Below are 18,456 nucleotides of genomic sequence, written 5' to 3' on the forward strand. Positions count from 1 at the left end.
TGTGCCCCTCAGCTTTGACAGGCTGAAATTAATATAGAAAAAAACCTTAACTTACTGTGCTGGGCTGTTCTTAGTAAGGGTTATTCTGGATCTTTAGCTTCCAAACCACTGCAGAAGTTCCCGGGCTGAGGGGGGGATGAGTCCTCCAGGATTCCCCCCGCCCCGATTCAGAAAACCAGTCATTATTTTGGTTTTACATATTGTATTTCTGCTTAAGATTTTCTTGGAACAAAGGTGATAGATAGCTTTAAAAAGTAAAGACTAGGGCCGGCCTGGTGGCTCAGGCGGTTAGAGCTCCATGCTCCTAACTCCGAAGGCTGCTGGTTCTATTCCCACATGGGCCAGTGGGCTCTCAACCGCAAGGTTGCCAGTTCAATTCCTCGAGTCCCGCAAGGGATGGTGGGCTGTGCCCCCTGCAACTAAGATTGAACACGGCACCTTGAGCTGAGCTGCCACTGAGCTCCCGGATGGCTCAGTTGGTTGGAGCGCGTCCTCTCAACCACAAGGTTGCCAGTTCGATTCCTCGACTCCCGCAAGGGATGGTGGGCTGTGCCCCCTGCAACTAGCAATGGCAACTGGACCTGGAGCTGAGCTGAGTCCTCCACAACTAAGACTGAAAGGACAACAACTTGAAGCTGAACGGCACCCTCCACAACTAAGATTGAAAGGACAACTTGACTTGGAAAAAAGTCCTGGAAGTACACACTGTTCCCCAATAGAGTCCTGTTCCCTTTCCCCAATTAAATCTTTAAAAAACAAACAAACCAAAAAAAAAAAGTAAAAGACTAAACCAGATGTCTTCTAATAACCTTTCTATTTTGCTGCTAAAAGAGAAACTTTTCTATTTTCCCTCAATTCAGTGAGAAGAAAGGAGTCTCTTTAATCTCAGATAGATCTATAGGTAGGACTGGGACTCAGGAGGCTTGAATTCTGCTACTGGCTGTGCTCTGAGCCAGAGGAGCCCTGGCAGCTGCACTTCGGGCTGCTCCGCCAACAATTTGGTTAGTGCTTCTTTGGTTGTGTGCCTCTATACGAGTGTCCTTTTTCTGTAAACCGCAGCAGCGCCACCGGGGCCGCCGTGGAAGCACAGCGCTCCCCAAACCGATGGTTCCGAACCCCTCGCTGAGAAAGGCTCCCTTGCAGGTCAGTAGAGCCGAAGGAATGTACGTATTAATTAGTAAATACCTATGAGATGCTTGTAAGTTACTGTGCTGTATGCTTTGGGTAGGCACGGATGCATTCCAAAAGGCATAAAAATCCTCATTTCTGTTTTATAGCTCCATCCAACTTTAGAAAAAGGACTCAAAATGGATCAGTGGCAGTTCTGATAGCACATATTCAGCTTCTCTGTGGTCCTACCTAAGAGAAGCCTCAGTGTGCTTTTGGCAGGGGAGGTCAGGGAAAGAGAAACCCTAAAAACCATCATGGGGCACTCATGACGTGGGATGTCTTGTGACCTATTTTTCCAGGGCTTTATGAGAACACTTCTTTGCTACGTTGTCCTGTGATTTTTTGTCCTTGCAGACAGTCTTGAAATGTGGGCTGTGCCTGCAGATGCAGGGGACAGTGTTGTCAAGCCCTCGTCTAGAAAAGAAGCAGAACCAGAACCACACCAGACCCCCGCCACGCTGGCCCTGAGGAACCAGACGGTGACCCAGAACAGGACCCCACAAAGCCTTTGCCACCAGAATCCACAGGCAAAACCTTGTCCATGGCTCCTCCAAACACCCAACGTCCAACACGTAACAGGTGGCAAAGTGTTTTAGGAACAAAAACTGAAGGGAGACCCTGGGTTGAAGTCAATGAATGTTAAAGAAGGAATAATATTCCACTTAGGAAGGTGGATAGTCATGGCAGAGGACTAGCAGTGAGGCCGAAGAGGGTAACTGGTTCGAGGGCTGAAACTTGTCCTGTGGGGCCCCGACTCGAGGTGTAACCATTTGTAGCTGAAGCATGACTGCAGTAAGAGCTTTTCCTAGGAAAAGTAGGTCCATCGTGACGTGATTATTATTGCAGCCTGGTCTGGAGCTAACAGAGGGATCTGCCCTCATAACGATTTTCGTTATTGGGCTTTGTTTAAATTAGGATTGTTAACTAACACAATTCAGAAATGACTGAGTTTATTTCTCACTTTAAAATCATGGCAGCTCTATTTAAACGACTTTTTCTTCCACAGGCAACTGTGATTTCTATCAGGAGAACCAGAACATGAAGAAAAGGAAGCTGGAGCCACCTTAACGGAGGCTCAGGTCACATCACTGGACTTAAGAAAACTTTTTGGCTTTAGTTTTATTTTTATTCTGACGGGGATGAGCTTTATTTCCAAGGACTTACCTTCATTCTGACCTCTTCCAAAGGATTTGACTTCTGAAGCCTCCTGCAGGTAAAGCTGAGTGGTTGGAAAACAAGCCCTTTAAAACAGGTCACATACTGCAGTAGGTGGCTCTGGGGAGATGAAATATCTTTTCTTGGGCTCTTGATTACTTATTCCTAGGCCATTTTGTTAATAAATACAGAACTTTTAGGAATCATCAGTGGCCACCTGCTCTGAAGCATAGGAGCCATACTCCTCAGCACCACGTGCCTACAGGAAATGACTGAGTCATCTCTACCCCCCTCACCTTAGGGCGCCATGTTTTAATGCTGAGAACAAAGCCTGCAGTGCTTTTATGTTTCCATTAATTCAGGCTGTAATCTTCATCTATGATAATGTCTCTTACAGATTTACAGTGTCACTACCCTGCACTATTTTCTAATCGAGGAAACAATGATCTAAGGCCAAAGAAAAGGCATTTCAAGAGTGCAAAAGAAATTCTGCACTTTGTAACAAAATAGATCTAAGTAGCTGTTTGTTTCCCCATTTCAGATGTGAGATACCACCCACCTAACATAAATTGTTTCTTCATCATGTCTAGATGTTTCATAATCCTTTCCCCCAAATAATGAGCTTGCAAATTGACTTTTTAAGGTGAAATTTGGGCTGTGCTTTTTATCTAATCTGGAAGCAGTGGCTTTTATTATTTTTTGGATCCCAGACCTGTTTGTGGGGAGCTGGGAACCTGCAGCAAGGAGTGCAGAGGACAGGAAGGCATCCACCATTTCTGCTCCTGCGCAAGAGGCAGCAGCCTCCCTTCACCTCCCCTGTTGTTGCACAGTTCGGTGGTATAGTCAGCTTTTGATTTTGACACCCTAGCATTCTCTTCAGAACAAATAGCACTTTCCTTGTCTGCAGCACAATCTTGGATCCAGTCAGAGTTACTGCTAACCAATGTTCCTGGAGTTAGGAATCCACTTAGAAATTGCACACAAAACAGAGTAAATGAGATCATGAAAAAGGAATTGTCTGGAAATGAAACCCCACAACTCAAAAGCAAAGTTTGGTTTATTTGAATGGTTTCATTAAATAAGTCTACAAAGGTAACAAACTGAAGCACAAGGCGCAATCTTACAAGAAGCGCAACACCCAGAGTTAGTGCAAAATGTACAATTAACGGCTGCGGAGAAACCCCCAAGGTTTGAATTCAGTTTGTTTTTTTTTTAAACAGTGTACATTGTTAAATAATGTAAGGAAAACACTTAAAATTCAGAAAGTTTTTTTTAATGTGGAAAAAAGAGACTCAAAGTGTACTATTAACACAAATAATTTAAACAGTTCAGTAGCACTAGTTTATTCCTCTAGGCTTCAGTTATTTCATCCACAGGAGGGAGAAAAATCAACAGTAAATAAAACCAATTCTTTTTGTGTGAGTGAAGAGATCTCAAAATTATGAAACCAAAATAAAATGTGCTGCATTTGATTCCTTCGTTCCTCTGGTAGAAGGTGTTGTTTCATTTGTCTTAGGTGGTCTGTTTCTCATGCACTCGATACCTTCTTTGTTCTATCCTCACTTGTCATCTCCCCAAAAATTATAAGCAGAGAACAGATTAAGTAAACAATTTTGAAGCAGGGCTTAGAACCCCTGCCCTTCTCATTTCTACCTTCCTAGTACTTTCAGCTTGCATTTGCCTCTCTGGGGACTAGGCTGACTTACTAAAGAGAACAGTGCCCATAAAGGAACGACAGGACGGGCCAGCCAGCCAGGCTCTTCCTACTGTGATTGCTGGGATGTGCCGTGAGGTGGGGGATTAAGAGTCCCACCTTCTTTCCCCATCTTCACAGCTAATAGAGATCCCAAATATAGCCAATTAGGAGAGTATTTCCTGAAAGCTCTGAAAAGAACTGCCCATTAGCACTAAATAATACTGGTTGGTTGCAGTTATTACTTATGGGGAATATTTGTTTGTATGAAACGTGAAAATACCAGTTGCGATTGTAGAAATAAAGGTGGCACGAGATTATGATCCTGCAACCGCTTGGATATCATACAGGAAAAGAGTAGGAATAAATAAGCATTCTTCCCTACAATGCTTAATTTAGATGTGGGTCCACTTTCCAGAAAAACAGTACCCCCAGCTGAGAAATGCATGGTACATTTGCAACAAGAAAGCAATCCAAACAGGTTTTCTTAGAGCAACTTTCTCCCTCTGACTTTTCACTCTCAGGTTTCCCAACTTCAAAACCAGCCCCCACTCCCTTCCCTTTATATTCAGCCATTTCTTCTAGGCCTGTTCAAGCCCAGCTCAAATGAGTAAGGCTTCTGGCATCTACTGGCCCGGCATCGCCTATCTTCAAAACAAGTCTGTTCTTCCATTCTTTAGTCTTTTTCATTCACTTATCACACACCACCCTTGAATCTTTTAAATTGTCCAATTTTGTGACAACAACCCTCCTCACTGTTCCTGAAACAGAACTTTCTGCTTTCAACCACTGATGTCGACTTCACTTCTCACCCTGCTCATCTTACACCTGCTCTAGACAAACTAGTTGAATGACCAAAAAAAAGTACTTTCAATTTCCCTTTGGCATAACCCACTGCTGGGGTCTTGTGGCCCTTAGATTTCCTCCCACATGCCCTTTGCTGGTCTGGGGTCTGCTGAGAAGTAGATGCTAACGGCAGAAGCAATGGAAGTCCAAGGCACTAAAATATCCAGCAAGCAATACTGGGACAACAGAAGTATTCAAGTACAGTAATTTATACAATTTTACATTCACATTTATTTATCTAATACAATGGAAATACAAAGGAAAAAGTTAAAGTGTCTCAATAAGTAAAGGACAGAGCTAGCTTTTTTTCAACTTTTTAAACCTTTCATATTTTCATCTTAAAACTACTGTTGTCCAACAACATTTATATATCACAGTGTTATCACATCAAAACTGATGGCAAAGTTGCATGTCCGCAGGGAACGTTTTTTTCTCACTGCTAATGCCGCAGTCGGAGCTGCTAGTATCATTTGCTTAAAGCACTAGTGACCTATCGTAAGAAAGGGCGGGAACCTAGCCCCCTGCTGTCTCTCACTGGGTTCCAGAGAGAGAAAGACAGACAGAAAAGAAAGAAAAAGAGCTGGGGTGGGGTGGGGGAACAGGGTAGGAGAGAGCCCAATTATGTTTTTAGTCTTGTGGTTTAGACGGAGGGAATAAGGGATTTGGGGTGGACACCGAAATGAAAAGGCCCACCCACTTGAAAACAGAGATGGGTTTGGTTTTCCCTTGCGTGCTCTGGCAGCTTCCGCATGGACACCCTTCTCTCTCCTGGCCCTTACTATTGGGCAAAATTGGAGGCAGAGCTCAAAGTTGCCCCATCGCAAGAAAGCTACTCATTCCTTCTTGTCCCACTCCAGTAAATGGAAGAAGGAGGAAGAGTCTCCATCCTGAGGGCTCTAAGCAGTATGAAAAACATTCCTTTCTGGCAAGAAATAACCAGTTAAATGCAGCACTAGGAGTTAGTATACAGGCTACTTTCCCACGCCCCACCTCTCACACTCCACCTCCTGCCCCCCAATCTACTCAGTCAAGTCTCTAGGTCTAAGTGGTCCGCAGGTTGGAACCTGGGGGGTTGCTGATGGATTTCTGCAAATTGCTGATGTTGAAATTCTGTAAGGAGGCAGTTCCCACAGGTTGGAACTGGCCGAGTGGCTGTGGTGCTGGGCCACCTGTCCCACTCCACTGAGTGCCAAAGGGGGGAGCTGGGAAACCGTACTGCTGTGGGGGGCACAGAGACTTGGTGAAGTGACCTAGAGAGGTAGCTGATGCTGCAGGAACGGGGGCAGAGCCGCCCAAGTTTGAGGTCATGGAGACGCACAGCTGACCCGGTGCGGAGAACTTCCTTGCCATTCCAGGGCCCTGAAAACAAAACAACTAATTGTAAAGTGTGGTATGGGTGTAACACGCTTAGATGTGAAGTGGGTGGTGCTAAAATAACTCTAGACCCGGGACTGTTTTCTTATCTTCCAAAACCTTCCCTAATAGTTACTGGCTCTTTACACTTACCAAACGGGCGAGAAAACCCATTCTGATGGGAAGTGGGTGCTATGTGGTTCAGGGTGTGGAAGAAAAAAAGGAGGAAAAAAACAGGTGACCAACAGGGAGGGAGCGAAGGATTCAGGGAAGAAAAATCAAAATCGCTGTCTGGTTTTTGTCTGTCTACGTGTTAACAGTAATGAGCTACAGAAGGTCATGGCAGGGAACGGCAAGCACTGGCCTCAGCGTCTGCCACCCAACGTGCCTCTGACAGATCAGGGAACACGTACCTCGTAGTTCATGTGTCCTCGGCTCCCTCTCCTGCCCGAGAGACTCATGGCGTCTCGGGCCCAGTTGTCCACCAGCTTGTGCAGGTCGTCTGTGAACGTGCCCTTCTTGCTGGCCGTCAGGGCGGGCGGCTGCCCCTGGGCGGCCTGGCTGCTCACTGCTCCCCCCACCGTGTTGGTGCTGCTGGTCCCTGGAGTTAGAGACGCGACAGGACGTAACCATCAAAAGGTGTTGGGATTCGGTTTTCAAGAAGAAGAGAAACTTGACAGAATGATGAATGCAAGCCACAGAACGAGGAGAGGACGGACTGGGAAGCCATGCAAGGAAGGGATTCCAGGGCCTTATGTAGCCCAGTGTTGGGCCTAATGGGGAGGAAACCAGGTTCTGTTCAGGAGCTGTGGGTGAGGCTGAACGACTCAGAACAGTGGTAGCCGCGGGGCAGGGACCTCCTCCGGCCACTCACACGGGATCTTAGGGTGCTGCAACTTTCAGCCAGCACCCACTTTCCCAGCATCGCACTGACCAGGGTGCTACGGGACAGTCAGTGAGGTGAGCTGCTCTAGAATGTTGCAGAATGCAGGGCAAAAAAAAAAAATGACTCCTTGAGCACTGGGGCGGGGTTGAAATAGGAGTTACAGAAATGCAAAGGCAGGTGCCTAGCCCAGGAGAAGATGGGGTTCCAAACCGTGTGGGTACTGCCCAATCTTAGGCATTCTTGAATAGAAAGAGGTGATAAGACACAGCATGCTGTTCAACAGTTTTGTCACCTGGACCCATAAACGTGGGAGGAATGAAGGCTTCAGCCTCTCCCAATTTCCTGTGCGTAAAGAACCTTCTTACTCGTGAGGGAGGTTCTCTGTGTGCGCCTGAATCTTTCAACTCCAGGAAGACGTGCTTTTCCTGAAGATGACCTCAGTTTCGCCTGGTTCATGGATCCTCACCCCTCCCCCTGCCCAGCAGAGCAAGCAGCTCGTGTGGAAGCAAGAGAAACATTCATTCAGCTGAGGGAGGGGCACGAAGGGGAGAAGGAAGCTTTGAGGTTATAATGAAAGAATTCTATTTCTATGGTTGATGAGAAAGAAAGGAGTCTATGTCCTGCCTGATTTCGGCTCTGCTGGAGGGCACACTGAAGATTATTCGAAGAGGCAAGTTTTCGGGAAGAGGGAAAGAAGAGTCATGGTCTTGTTTTTCACCCTCACCCCCCACTTTCTTACCAGATCTCACATTTGCTGCAGAATAAGTCAAAGCTACAAAAGTAACGTGTGAGCCACGAGGCCTTAAGGTATCCAACAATGCTGGGGGCTAAATAAATGCACACTTTCCTGCTTTCAAGGTCAAAGCAGCACCAGGGCACAGCGGCATACAGAAGCAACTCTGCTATGGAAAAGCCCATTCTAATTCATTGCTGGTCTCCAGTCAGGTTGGTACCACACCACTCGGGACGGCACATACAAGCATATCTGCACTAGAGAAACAGCTCATTGTGATGTAGGCTGCAGAGTGGGGGAGCTCACATGCTTCTCACGCCCGAGGCAAGATACGAACCCTGCAAGTGTGTCAGCTCACTTCTTAGTGCCCGCCCGCTGGGGCCACAGGGGGTCGCTATTGCACATACAGTGTGTAAAGGGAAGAGGAAGCCTCCTACGGGACAGGAACCCCAAGTGGGAAATACAGAAGCACAGGAAACAGCCTTCCTCAAGTAGCGAGAGAGACAGTGGAGGGTGGGACACAGGCAGCGGGGATGGCCGTGGTGACAATGACATCCAGCAAGCAAGCAGACCACATGCAAGAGGATGGTCATCCTGTCGGAATGACTGCTGCTTAGTGAGCTTGATGGCAAGTGAGACAACACAAGACCCAGAAGTAATCCCAAGTGGGCAGAGCCGTCGGAAGCACAGTCCAGGCAGTGCTGTGGGTGACAGCGTGTACTCACAGAGCTCGTGCGGGAGCCACACCTCCCTAGTCCCATGCGGGCCACCTCCCATGCTATGAGGGCCCTTCACAAGCACATTCACGTCTCATCTGAATCTATGTTACACAGTACTGGGCTCTGAAAACGGGCTTCATACTACAAGGGAGAGCCAACCAAACAGCCCACCCTCTTACTCTGGCTTCTGACACAGACTTTCCCATTATAGGAGGAAACAAACGCATCTTTCTTGACCACAAATGAGCTCCTGGGGAAAGACGACTCTCCAGGCCCGGCAAACGGGGGCGTCCTCAGCCCGCTTCACAGGAAAGCGTTTCAGAACTCTGGTGACACGGCTCTTTCTGAGGACACGTGTGCCTTCCAGGGGGCTGACTAAGCTCTAACCCTTTCTCATTTCTGCCGAAAAGCTCTACAAAGTGGTATGTGCCTTACCACCCAAAATCTAGTTTTTCATTTTTCTCTTGCCCTAATACATTTTCCCTGCCCCACACCGCCAGTCCTACCATGTTTCCCCAAAAATAAGCCCTAGTTAAGATCTCAGCCAGAGGGACGCATTTAGTACCTTACAATGATGTTCCAGAAGACGACATGACTGTATTTGAGTAAATGTAGATTGTTGTACATGAAAAAATAAGACATCCCCTGAAAATACACCCTAATGCGTCTTTTGGAGCAAAAATTAATATAAGACCGGTCTTATTTTCGGGGAAATATGGTATAAGACCCGGTCTTATTTTCAGGGAAACACAGTAGTAACAATGACCTATTTAGTAGCCACAACTTACTGCTCAGTGCCCTAGGGACAGGGTTTTCTGGTTGAGCCTCCAGGGGGCCTTTGGGGTTGTTCATTGTCTGCACTTTAATGAGAAAGCACCAGTCTAAGAAGCCAAACTCAAAGGTGGCCTCGCCAATCTAGCAGACGTGAGGCCTCGGGCTTCGGTACGCTGACCACTGCTGACTGTCCAGTTGGTACAACAGTGGCTGGCACATAGTTCTTGACTAAAGAATTCTTTCCCAAAGGAGTCAGGAGTCCTTGATCTCTCTGAACATATCCATGGGCTTATCAAGCCCTAACTGTCACAGAGGTAGGCTCACAGGGGGTCACCACTGAAAGCATTGACTATGAGGTGATTTCTTATAGTCACCTGGAAGGACAGCCAACGGTCAGTAGTTCAGCATGTTAAAGACTATATTAGAAAAGGGTGCAGAACTAGACAGATGGAAGTAGGGAATCAGGGAGTTGTGAGGCTTCAAGGTTCAAAGAACTCATGGATAACAGGCTTTGCAATCAAGGACCAAAAGTAACAGAAAGAAAAGATAATTACTACAGAGCTGGTTGCAAGGACAGACTTTTTTCACCATCTTCCCTGAAGCACAAAGAGAGAGCAATGTGTTAAAGATAAAGAAACATCAGTGTAAAATATTTAGACTCTCCAAACAGCACACAAAGTCCCAGCAAGAGAAAGCAGGAGGGGAGACAGACTGGTAGGACCTGGGAGACCTTGCCCCAGGGTAGTTAGTTCTATGGAGTCTCTTCCAGGCTGTCACCCTTAGCGTGCTGATCTGGTGGCCTGTGGGGCCTGGCTGCCAGAAGCTGCCTTTCCACACCCAGGCTTCTCATCTAAAAGAGTGATGCCCTGCATTAACATCCAGGATGGGGAGGAATTCCAGTCTCTCAGGTCTCACTGCTTGAATTTCAAAAACCCAAGCAGTCTTTCCACTGACCGTGTCTCACTTTCTGTTTCTCCTGCTGGGTTGTTAACAAGCACCCCATTAAATTCATCAGCAATCAGTTCTACCACCGTAGGCTGGTAGTGCCACTGCTACAGTCTTAAGTTAATTTAAATTGGCTAGAGTTTTCACATCCTAGACATACATACTAATGCCTTCCCCTCTAGAAAGCTCTTTAAAAGTATATGGAAAACAAGCAACTTTTGAACATAAATAAAGCATTAAGCCAAGCCGTGCTTCTAAACTATTATCTATTTTGAGGGCATAGAATAATGCATCCCGACTTCCACCCCTGTAAACACCTGGTTTTTCTGTACAAATTTGCTTTAAATCTGCCTCTTGTGATTTGTTCACCAAGGCTCATGTGCTATATACTGATCTGCCTTCAACAGATGTTGGGCCCCTCACTTTAGACCCAAAAGAAAGAGATAAGATTTAATATTTCTAACCCCTTTCATTTGAACAACAGTGTAATACCACCCACCTTTAAGAGTGTGATGAGAATTTACTGAATTAATTCATTTGAAATGGTACCCATCACATCATTTACAAAAAAGCCTTGGTTCTCTTTATTCCCACAGACACTAGACTGTATACCATAGGCCTGACACGCCACGTTCTACCTCAAAAGACTTACTCCTACTATTAATGTCTTTTCATATTTCTAGTGGGAAATATAAATTAAGTGCTTATTTAAGTGTCAAGACGCTAATAATCTTGTTCCAGCCTAGTTTAACCAGAAAATACATTGACCTGAGCGCTCAAAAATCACACATGCTTGGAGAACTACCCAAGTGGGTAATGCCTTCCACCTCCTCTGCTGAATAGCTCTGGACAGTGACAAGTGAGGCCCAAGGACCTCTGAACCACACGCGGAAATATGATGCCTCAGCACATGCATTTAAGAAGCACGTCAATAACCACATCAGAAGTTTGAGGCCTGACCAGAGAAGATCTTTATCCAAAGATCTTCTACTAAGTACAAAGTTTTCTACTTGAGCCTTATTTTTGTTTTTTTACATTTTTATTTTAGTAGACATTTATTGATTACCATGTGCCAGGTAGGCACCGGCTCATCAGAGGGAAATGATGGGTGTTTCACGGTGCGACCTAGTTTTGTGGCATGATCTTATTTGATTTGTACAACAACCCTAGGAGACAGGCATTGTCTTCATTTCATATATGGGAAGATGGGCTGGAGAGGTTGGCTGACTCGCTATTGTATCCTGTTTTCAAGAAGAAAGCTGGGAAATCCCAGCAATCATGTTAAAAAAGACCAATTTTTCACTTGTAGGTGCTAGGGCTTGGTCTTTAATAGAATAAATGCTTTATGAGAATAACTACACTGAAACCCTTTTTGAACTATTGATTTTATGAAGTTAGAAGGTAGTGGTGGTGAAAAGATCCAGTGAAGAGATACTACCGTGTTTCCCCGAAAATAAGACCGGGTCTTATATTAAGTTTTGCTTCAAAAGATGCATTAGGGCTTATGTTCAGGGGATGTCATCCTGAACAAACTGCTAGGGCTTATTTTCCGGTTAGGTCTCATTTTGGGGGACACACGGTAGCATCTTTTCAGCTGATACGTGGTTAGGCTTAACTGAGAAGAAGAAAAAGATCCCAAACGACTCTTTTACCTGCTTCCAGGACCTAAGTGCATCAGTGGTCAGGACGCTTCCTGTCACTTCTAAAGCCCATGCACGGGTCAGGACTGAAGGGGCTGCTGGAGCCCAGCCTTCCTTGTTCTAAATGACCCAGCACTCTGCACAGCCCCGACACCCCCTCTACCCTGTCATGGACCTGTGAAGAAGCAATTCTACCAGAAAGTCATTTTGAAGTTTATAGAAGCCTATTATGATTTCTACATCTTTTATCATAATTAACATGGGGACCCAAACTTCTGAGGGTAATAGTTCAGCCAAGCCGCTGAGTAGATGACACACAGAGACAAATGAAAATGGACTGCGTGAAATATCAGATCCAAGCAGCAGAAAAACAAGGACGAGGAAGGAGTAAAGGTGTTACACACAAAGAGCCAAGCAGGGCGTACTCAGAAATCGGGTCCTCCTGCCACCAGGTTTGAATGTCACCTGCTCAGAGGCACAGTTAAACTTCGCACAGCCTGTGAGAGGGGAGAAAGGGGAGAACAGAGAGAGAAGAGACAGAACACAACTACAAGATGTTAGAAACTTGAGGCTGGAGTGGTGAAATGTGCTAAGATGGACACGGAAGAACAAGCTTCTAGGGAAAGGTCAGATACGTAAGACAGGAGAAGTGGGCCTCAGTTGCCTCCACCTGTAAAATGCTGAAGCCTTTCCCGGTGGGAATACTGCTAGCTTGTTTGTGCTGCAACAAGTACACTCGTGTTGCAAAGAGACGATCTAATCTCGAATTTCAGTGACACTGTGGCAAAAGCACCTGGCTAGCTATATTTCCTTTCATTCTTTTCTACCCAGACACCCAACTCCTTTCAGTTCTTGTTCTAAAGTTACTAGAAGCTCTTTCCTCTACAGGAATGTTCTGAGTGATCATTAATAAATAAAACTGCATTTGGGAAGTGGATTATAGATAAAAAAATTGAATCATCATGCTATTCATCTTAGTATGCTACTCCCATACTTAGAAGTTAAAAAAGTCTACACTGGCTGAGCAAATGCATTAGCTTTCAGAAACTGCTAAAACCCCTTAGAATTTAGTTCAGGGAATCTCAGTCTAGTCTTAAAGCCTAAGTTACAATCCCAAATGAGTCATTTATTTAGTCCAGGCCTCATATAGGTCACAGATGTAACTTTTTGCTGTGATTCCTCAAAGAAAAGCTGTTTACCTGATGGCAGCCACGAGTGCACCTTTTCTAACCATTACCCAACTTCTCCTTTCAGCCCAAAGGGCCTTAAATGTACGACACACAGGCTGTGTTCTGGTCAGCTGGTCAGCTCCAACCCACCTTAACAACAGGGGGCTCGTTAGGCTTTTTCCCGGACGTGGCAATAGCTACCTCCATGTTCATGTTTCTGGAAGGTGATGGTTGCTTTGATTTCTTACCTTGACCCGGAGCAGAAAGGCTTGGTACTGAAATGGCACCATCACTGGTGAAGGCTGAATAGAGGTTGTCACTGGAGGGAGATGGCTTAAGTGGCTGTAATAGCTGATTCTGCCCCGTCTCTGGGATGTTGCCAGGAGGGTGGAGGGTCTGCTGGGGGTGCAAGACTGACGCTGCACTCTGACCAGATAAATTACCTGCCAGAATGTAAAGCGACATGAGGCAACATGTACAGCTTTCCCAACGCCCTTAACAGGCACTGTCCTTATACCTCCAATTCGGCCCACTGACTGGTAACTAATGGGTCAAAAGCTGTACCTGATGAATTAACGAGAGGGGAAGTTAGCAATGACATGCGAATCGACGGGCAACAGGGCTCAGGAAACTATCCCAAGAGATTTTCAGCTTCAGATAACCCAGATGGTTCACGAATCTGAGCTAAGACTAGCATATGCTGTGGATACGAGAGAATTCCATTTTGCAATTCCACAGCTACCTTTTTTACCCAACTCTAACACACTGAGTCGGATCACAATACAGATAGGTTTGGTAAGCAGTCTCTGTTTAGTCTTTCTTTTAAGCATGTGTCAGATCATGTACAAAATGATGGAGGTGACTAGAGTCATGCATATTTAGAATTATACGTAGTAGGTGGCCTTTAATCACCAGTCAGGTGTCTTGAAATTGACTACTACTTTCTCTGTCCCTTAGTAACTAGCAGAAAAGAAGTCCATCCAAAAATTATGTCAAAATTGGGGTCAGAATCTGAATTAGCTGATATCCCTTAGAATCACATCTCTACTAATGAATTGGTTTTAACATGCTAGAGAAGGGTTTGGGTCTCTAAAATCTTCCAGAGAATGGAAAGCTGCTAACTAAAAAGTTTACAACTGCTCTCCAACCTCTTTCTCTTGGATCTGCGGAACAGCTATGAGGTATGAACTTACTTCAGACTTTTCTACTTTTCAACTAATTATCTGTTAACATTACCATAATTTCACCGAAGGGTAAAAACTCTTTATCACAATTAAAATGGGTAACTATAATTTATTACAAGAGTTTATGATGTAACTATTTTTTAAATTACAACCACTAGTTCTTTATTCCAATATAGGTAATGAAATAAAAACTTTAAGCAAGGAAATTACCGCTAAGACATAACTAAATATCTATATGAAATTTATATTCACCCCAGTTACAAGTACAATGAATTCATTCATTAAAAGGCAGAACCTACCTGAAGTTTACTAAGTAGAGATCAATGTATTTTCTTCCAACTGCCCAAGAGTTGGGGAAATGTGAGGTGAGTTACCAGGCAAACTAAATGTTTTATCCTTAAGAACTATAAATGAAGGCTACCAGTAGACAGCAATACAGATTACAATAGAATAAGCCAATGTACTCACCCAGTCTACTTCTATAGACTAAAAAAGAGGTACTATAAATATGGGGAGCACAGAATTCAAGGAAGTAAGAATATCAGGTAAGTCAAACTCCTTTGAAATTTAACAAAAATAATATGTTCAATAGGTTTTAGGTACCACTGGAGACAGAAACAAAAGATGGGACAGCCAAAGCTGACCTGGGTCAGGGGTTTACCTGAAAGCTGGGGGCTTTTACTCGCCAAGGAACTGACGCGACTAGATTTGCTGCCTTTGCTTTTAGTGGGTCGCCTTCTTCTCCCTGAAAGGGGGGCAGCTGGGGGAATGATGACAGCAGGAGGAACCTTGCCCAGTTTGGTATACAAAGATTCAATTTCATGCTTCTGGCGACTCTGCAGGTCTTGAATCTCTTTAAGATGTCTATGAAAGATAACCGAACATAATTCAAAAATATAAAACCATCTTCATTGAAACAAGAATTAACGTATTTGTTAACCTCCACTCAAGTATTTACTTACTTTTGAATCTTTGCCCCAAATGTACTTAATCTAATTTCTACTCCCTCGAGATTCTAGTTTGTTAATTCATCTTGCTGGCCTCCATTACCTGAGCCAAAACCCAACAAGCTCCTGGCCAACAACAAATGGATGATGATGTGTCAGGAGAGCAAAATTTCCTGACTTGTGAGGCTAGACAGCTGCTCTGATCTCATCTGCCAAATATGATCAACAAAACCTGCTAGCATCATCTGCACTGGATTCTTTTGGTAGACTAGTAAACAGCCAAGATTAGTTAATACTGATAAAAAGTGCTATTAATAAAAATAATAATATAGTAACAATACAAAGGTGCCAGAGAAGAGCTGTAACTAGAAATGCTGAGTCTTTTTGAGGACAAGAGACCCCATAAGAACTACATTCAGATAACTAGCTTTTGCATATCACCCTCTCTTTAAAAGAAATGAGATACAAGCATATTGCAGTGAAAAGAATATTAATCTAGGCACCATGAGTTCGGTTTGCTTCTGCCATTCTTTCACAGGAGCAAATATACTTACTTTTCTCGTAGTCGTCGCAGCTCTAACTTTAAGTCTTCATCTTCAATATCTGACTCATTGTCACTACTCATGTAAGAGGAGTTGAGTGAGTTACTAAGGCTTTGACTTAGATTCTGGATGGGAAGGCTCCTGGAGCTCAGCTGATGGGGGGAGTGTGGACTCCCTGAACCATCATCCACATCCCTGCTTAGAAAGGCAGCCTCGAGGTCAGAAGATGGCCCGTTCAGGTGTGAAGGCTCTAAAAGGTCAGGCTTTTCTTTCTTTGGTATTGCAGCAGGAAGAACATCTTGTTCCAAATCCGTAAAAGGAGGAGGAGGAGATACCATTGGTCCCTCTTTCTTTGCCTCAGCGATCGTGTCTGCAGTTCTCGATACAGAGAAACGACCTACTTTGTTTGCTGTCGTTGTCATCTGAAAACGTCCAACCTTGGTGTGCTGCCCAGTTTCTGAGTTTGCTTCTGAGGCAGGAATTTTGTGGGCACTATCTGGCATATCTAAAGAGACACGACGGATGGTTACTCCATTAGGCCCTGGCTTCACCAGGGTACTTTCTGGACTACTGCTTGACAGCAAGGAGGACTCTGAAGTGCTGGACTCAAAATGAACAGACTTTGCATCTTCTGACTTATTTTTACCCTCTTTCTGGGCATCATCCATTGCAACTGAAACCTGATGGAAAGATTAAAAGACAAAGTCCCCAATATTTGATTTTCAGAATGGACCATAAAAAAAAATGGAATCACTTTATTTCCTAGCCAGTAAGTAGTCTGTCTGTTTACATAGTCCCTCTGTATTTGACTGTGAAAATAAATAGGATACCATTATAGAGAACAACCTATGTGTACTGAGAAGCACAGATGAGATGTAGATTCTGAGTGGCTGGCTATCTTACCGAGTAAATGACTTACTTTCATATCTTACATTATGCACAGGACTCAGACTCAAATATTAGTGAAAATATAAATAACAACTGGTCATGGAATCGTGAAGGCTGCTTGTGAATAAGAAAAACTACAATGATTAAATCCAATAAAAGTTAAAAGACAGCTAAGCTTCAAGAATCGACACAACTAAGGTACTAATAGGAGGATCCTTGTCCTAGTTTGTCCATGGATTATAAATACACACTTAATTCAGCCATAAGCTCTCAGAGCCTCAGTTTCCAAGTGAGAAAAGTATTGTCGACTGCCCCCAACTCCAAGTGCTATCATGAGAACAATCGGAAAGTAGTTGTGAAAGTCGAAATAAAAAGGATTTTCACAGCTGGTTTGGCAGTACATACTAATAGTCTGAAAATGCTCCCTTACTGCGCCAACTGGAAAAATTAAAGGATATGCTATCACTTGATGCTGACTCAGTATTTTTACTTCAGAAATTAATCCTAAGGAGATTATCCTAAATGTGGAAAATATTTTTATACACAAAGATGTTTATGGTTACTTCACTTATTATGTTGGAAAAGCAACCTATGAGTAACAGGAAAATGATTTGGTAAATGAATTACTAGATGGGAAAAAAAGCTATAAAGTATCATTCAGAGGAGAAGCAGGGTCAGTTTTAGATGCATGTACATGGAAAACGGAATGGAAGGAAGTACACCCCAAAAAAGTAATCCTGGAGAGCGTGGGAGGATGGGCAGATAGTATCACAACCTATTATTTCTCTACTGGTCTATATTTCTTTCAATTAGCATGTATTATTTTTAAGGGGAAAATAAGAGCTATAAAGTGCTATACAAAAGAACAACATCGCCAAATTGGCAATTATGTCCCAAAAGGTAGGTAATAATTTTATTAACTACACACTCCCCCAAAAGAGGGAATCAAGGCAAGGAAAAGCCATCGTCTTACCTGAAATCTCCCCGTCTTAAAAACACCAGTTCCTGAACTAGTTGCTAGGATAATACCTTCTGTGACTTGAGAAACTGAAAGAAAGAGATGTAGACAAAAAGAACTTATATCAGCATCACTTTTTAGTTAGCCTCTTTTCAGGCGTCCACTGGGGTCTTGGAGCATAACCCCCACAGATAGGGGGGGCCACTGTATAACAAAAGCAGCTTTGCAGCTTAACTTCAACATTAAGAGATATAAAAACTAAGGTTAACAGGCAGTTATACTCAACTGTTCATTCTTTAGCTCAAAGATATAAATAAGTGAAGGTAACAATGAGGTTCTACTTAGGATATTAAAGACCTATTTTTACATGAAAACCAGCTATTGCAAATTGATTAGGCAGCACTTAGGCAAAATCCTAGAACAGGGCAGTAAAGGTGTCAGAATCATTGGTAAGTAGTTTGGAGCAACTTTAAAGCCACCTAGGTCCTCCTCTCTGGGGACAATCACTTGTTTGAGTTTTTTTCTAAAGATAAAGTAGATCTATCTATATGAGCATTTTCCTTATTTTATACAACTAGTAGAATACCGATTTTGGTATTTTCATTTAATGATAGAATTTAGAGTTCATTCTATATCAATGTCTCATTCTTTTTAATGGCTGCATCGTCTTGTGCATCATATAAATTTTCAAAAGGTGTACCACATTTTAACTAGGCTTTTACTGATGAATATTTAAGTTATTCAAACCTCTTGCTATTATAAAAATGCTCTAATAAATATTTTCTTATAGATCTGTGGAATAAATACCTAAGAATGGAAGTGCTGAATCATTTCAATTAAAAACTTTGATAGAC

General features: G+C 43.7%; 2 protein-coding genes across 23 annotated transcripts in view; one reads left to right on the forward strand and one right to left on the reverse strand.

Moving 5' to 3' along the window:
* Positions 1-3,797, forward strand: part of RAD52 (RAD52 homolog, DNA repair protein) — a 30,483-nt gene extending 26,686 nt beyond the window's left edge. For all 5 annotated transcript variants that reach the window (XM_019711273.2, XM_074325199.1, XM_074325198.1 and 2 more), the window contains 3 exons: positions 1,060-1,143; positions 1,525-1,749; positions 2,177-3,797. In XM_019711273.2, coding sequence (XP_019566832.2) covers positions 1,060-1,143; positions 1,525-1,749; positions 2,177-2,238 — 371 coding nt within the window. In that variant the 3' untranslated portion in view covers positions 2,239-3,797. The remainder of the gene's footprint in view (positions 1-1,059; positions 1,144-1,524; positions 1,750-2,176) is intronic.
* The window catches only part of WNK1 (WNK lysine deficient protein kinase 1), a 145,893-nt gene continuing 130,801 nt past the window's right edge, over positions 3,365-18,456 (reverse strand). For 7 of the 18 annotated variants that reach the window (XM_074325183.1, XM_074325181.1, XM_074325191.1 and 4 more), the window contains 9 exons: positions 17,618-17,691; positions 15,769-16,436; positions 14,929-15,131; positions 13,332-13,526; positions 12,319-12,411; positions 9,884-9,925; positions 7,728-7,754; positions 6,631-6,818; positions 3,365-6,223 (listed from right to left, as the gene is read on the reverse strand). In XM_074325183.1, coding sequence (XP_074181284.1) covers positions 5,906-6,223; positions 6,631-6,818; positions 7,728-7,754; positions 9,884-9,925; positions 12,319-12,411; positions 13,332-13,526; positions 14,929-15,131; positions 15,769-16,436; positions 17,618-17,691 — 1,808 coding nt within the window. In that variant the 3' untranslated portion in view covers positions 3,365-5,905. The remainder of the gene's footprint in view (positions 6,224-6,630; positions 6,819-7,727; positions 7,755-9,883; positions 9,926-12,318; positions 12,412-13,331; positions 13,527-14,928; positions 15,132-15,768; positions 16,437-17,617; positions 17,692-18,456) is intronic. The other 11 variants (XM_074325190.1, XM_074325196.1, XM_074325195.1 and 8 more) reach the window with 7 other exon arrangements.

Source organism: Rhinolophus sinicus, linkage group LG02 (assembly GCF_036562045.2).
Source record: "Rhinolophus sinicus isolate RSC01 linkage group LG02, ASM3656204v1, whole genome shotgun sequence".
In the NCBI taxonomy this organism is placed as follows: Eukaryota; Metazoa; Chordata; class Mammalia; order Chiroptera; family Rhinolophidae; genus Rhinolophus; species Rhinolophus sinicus.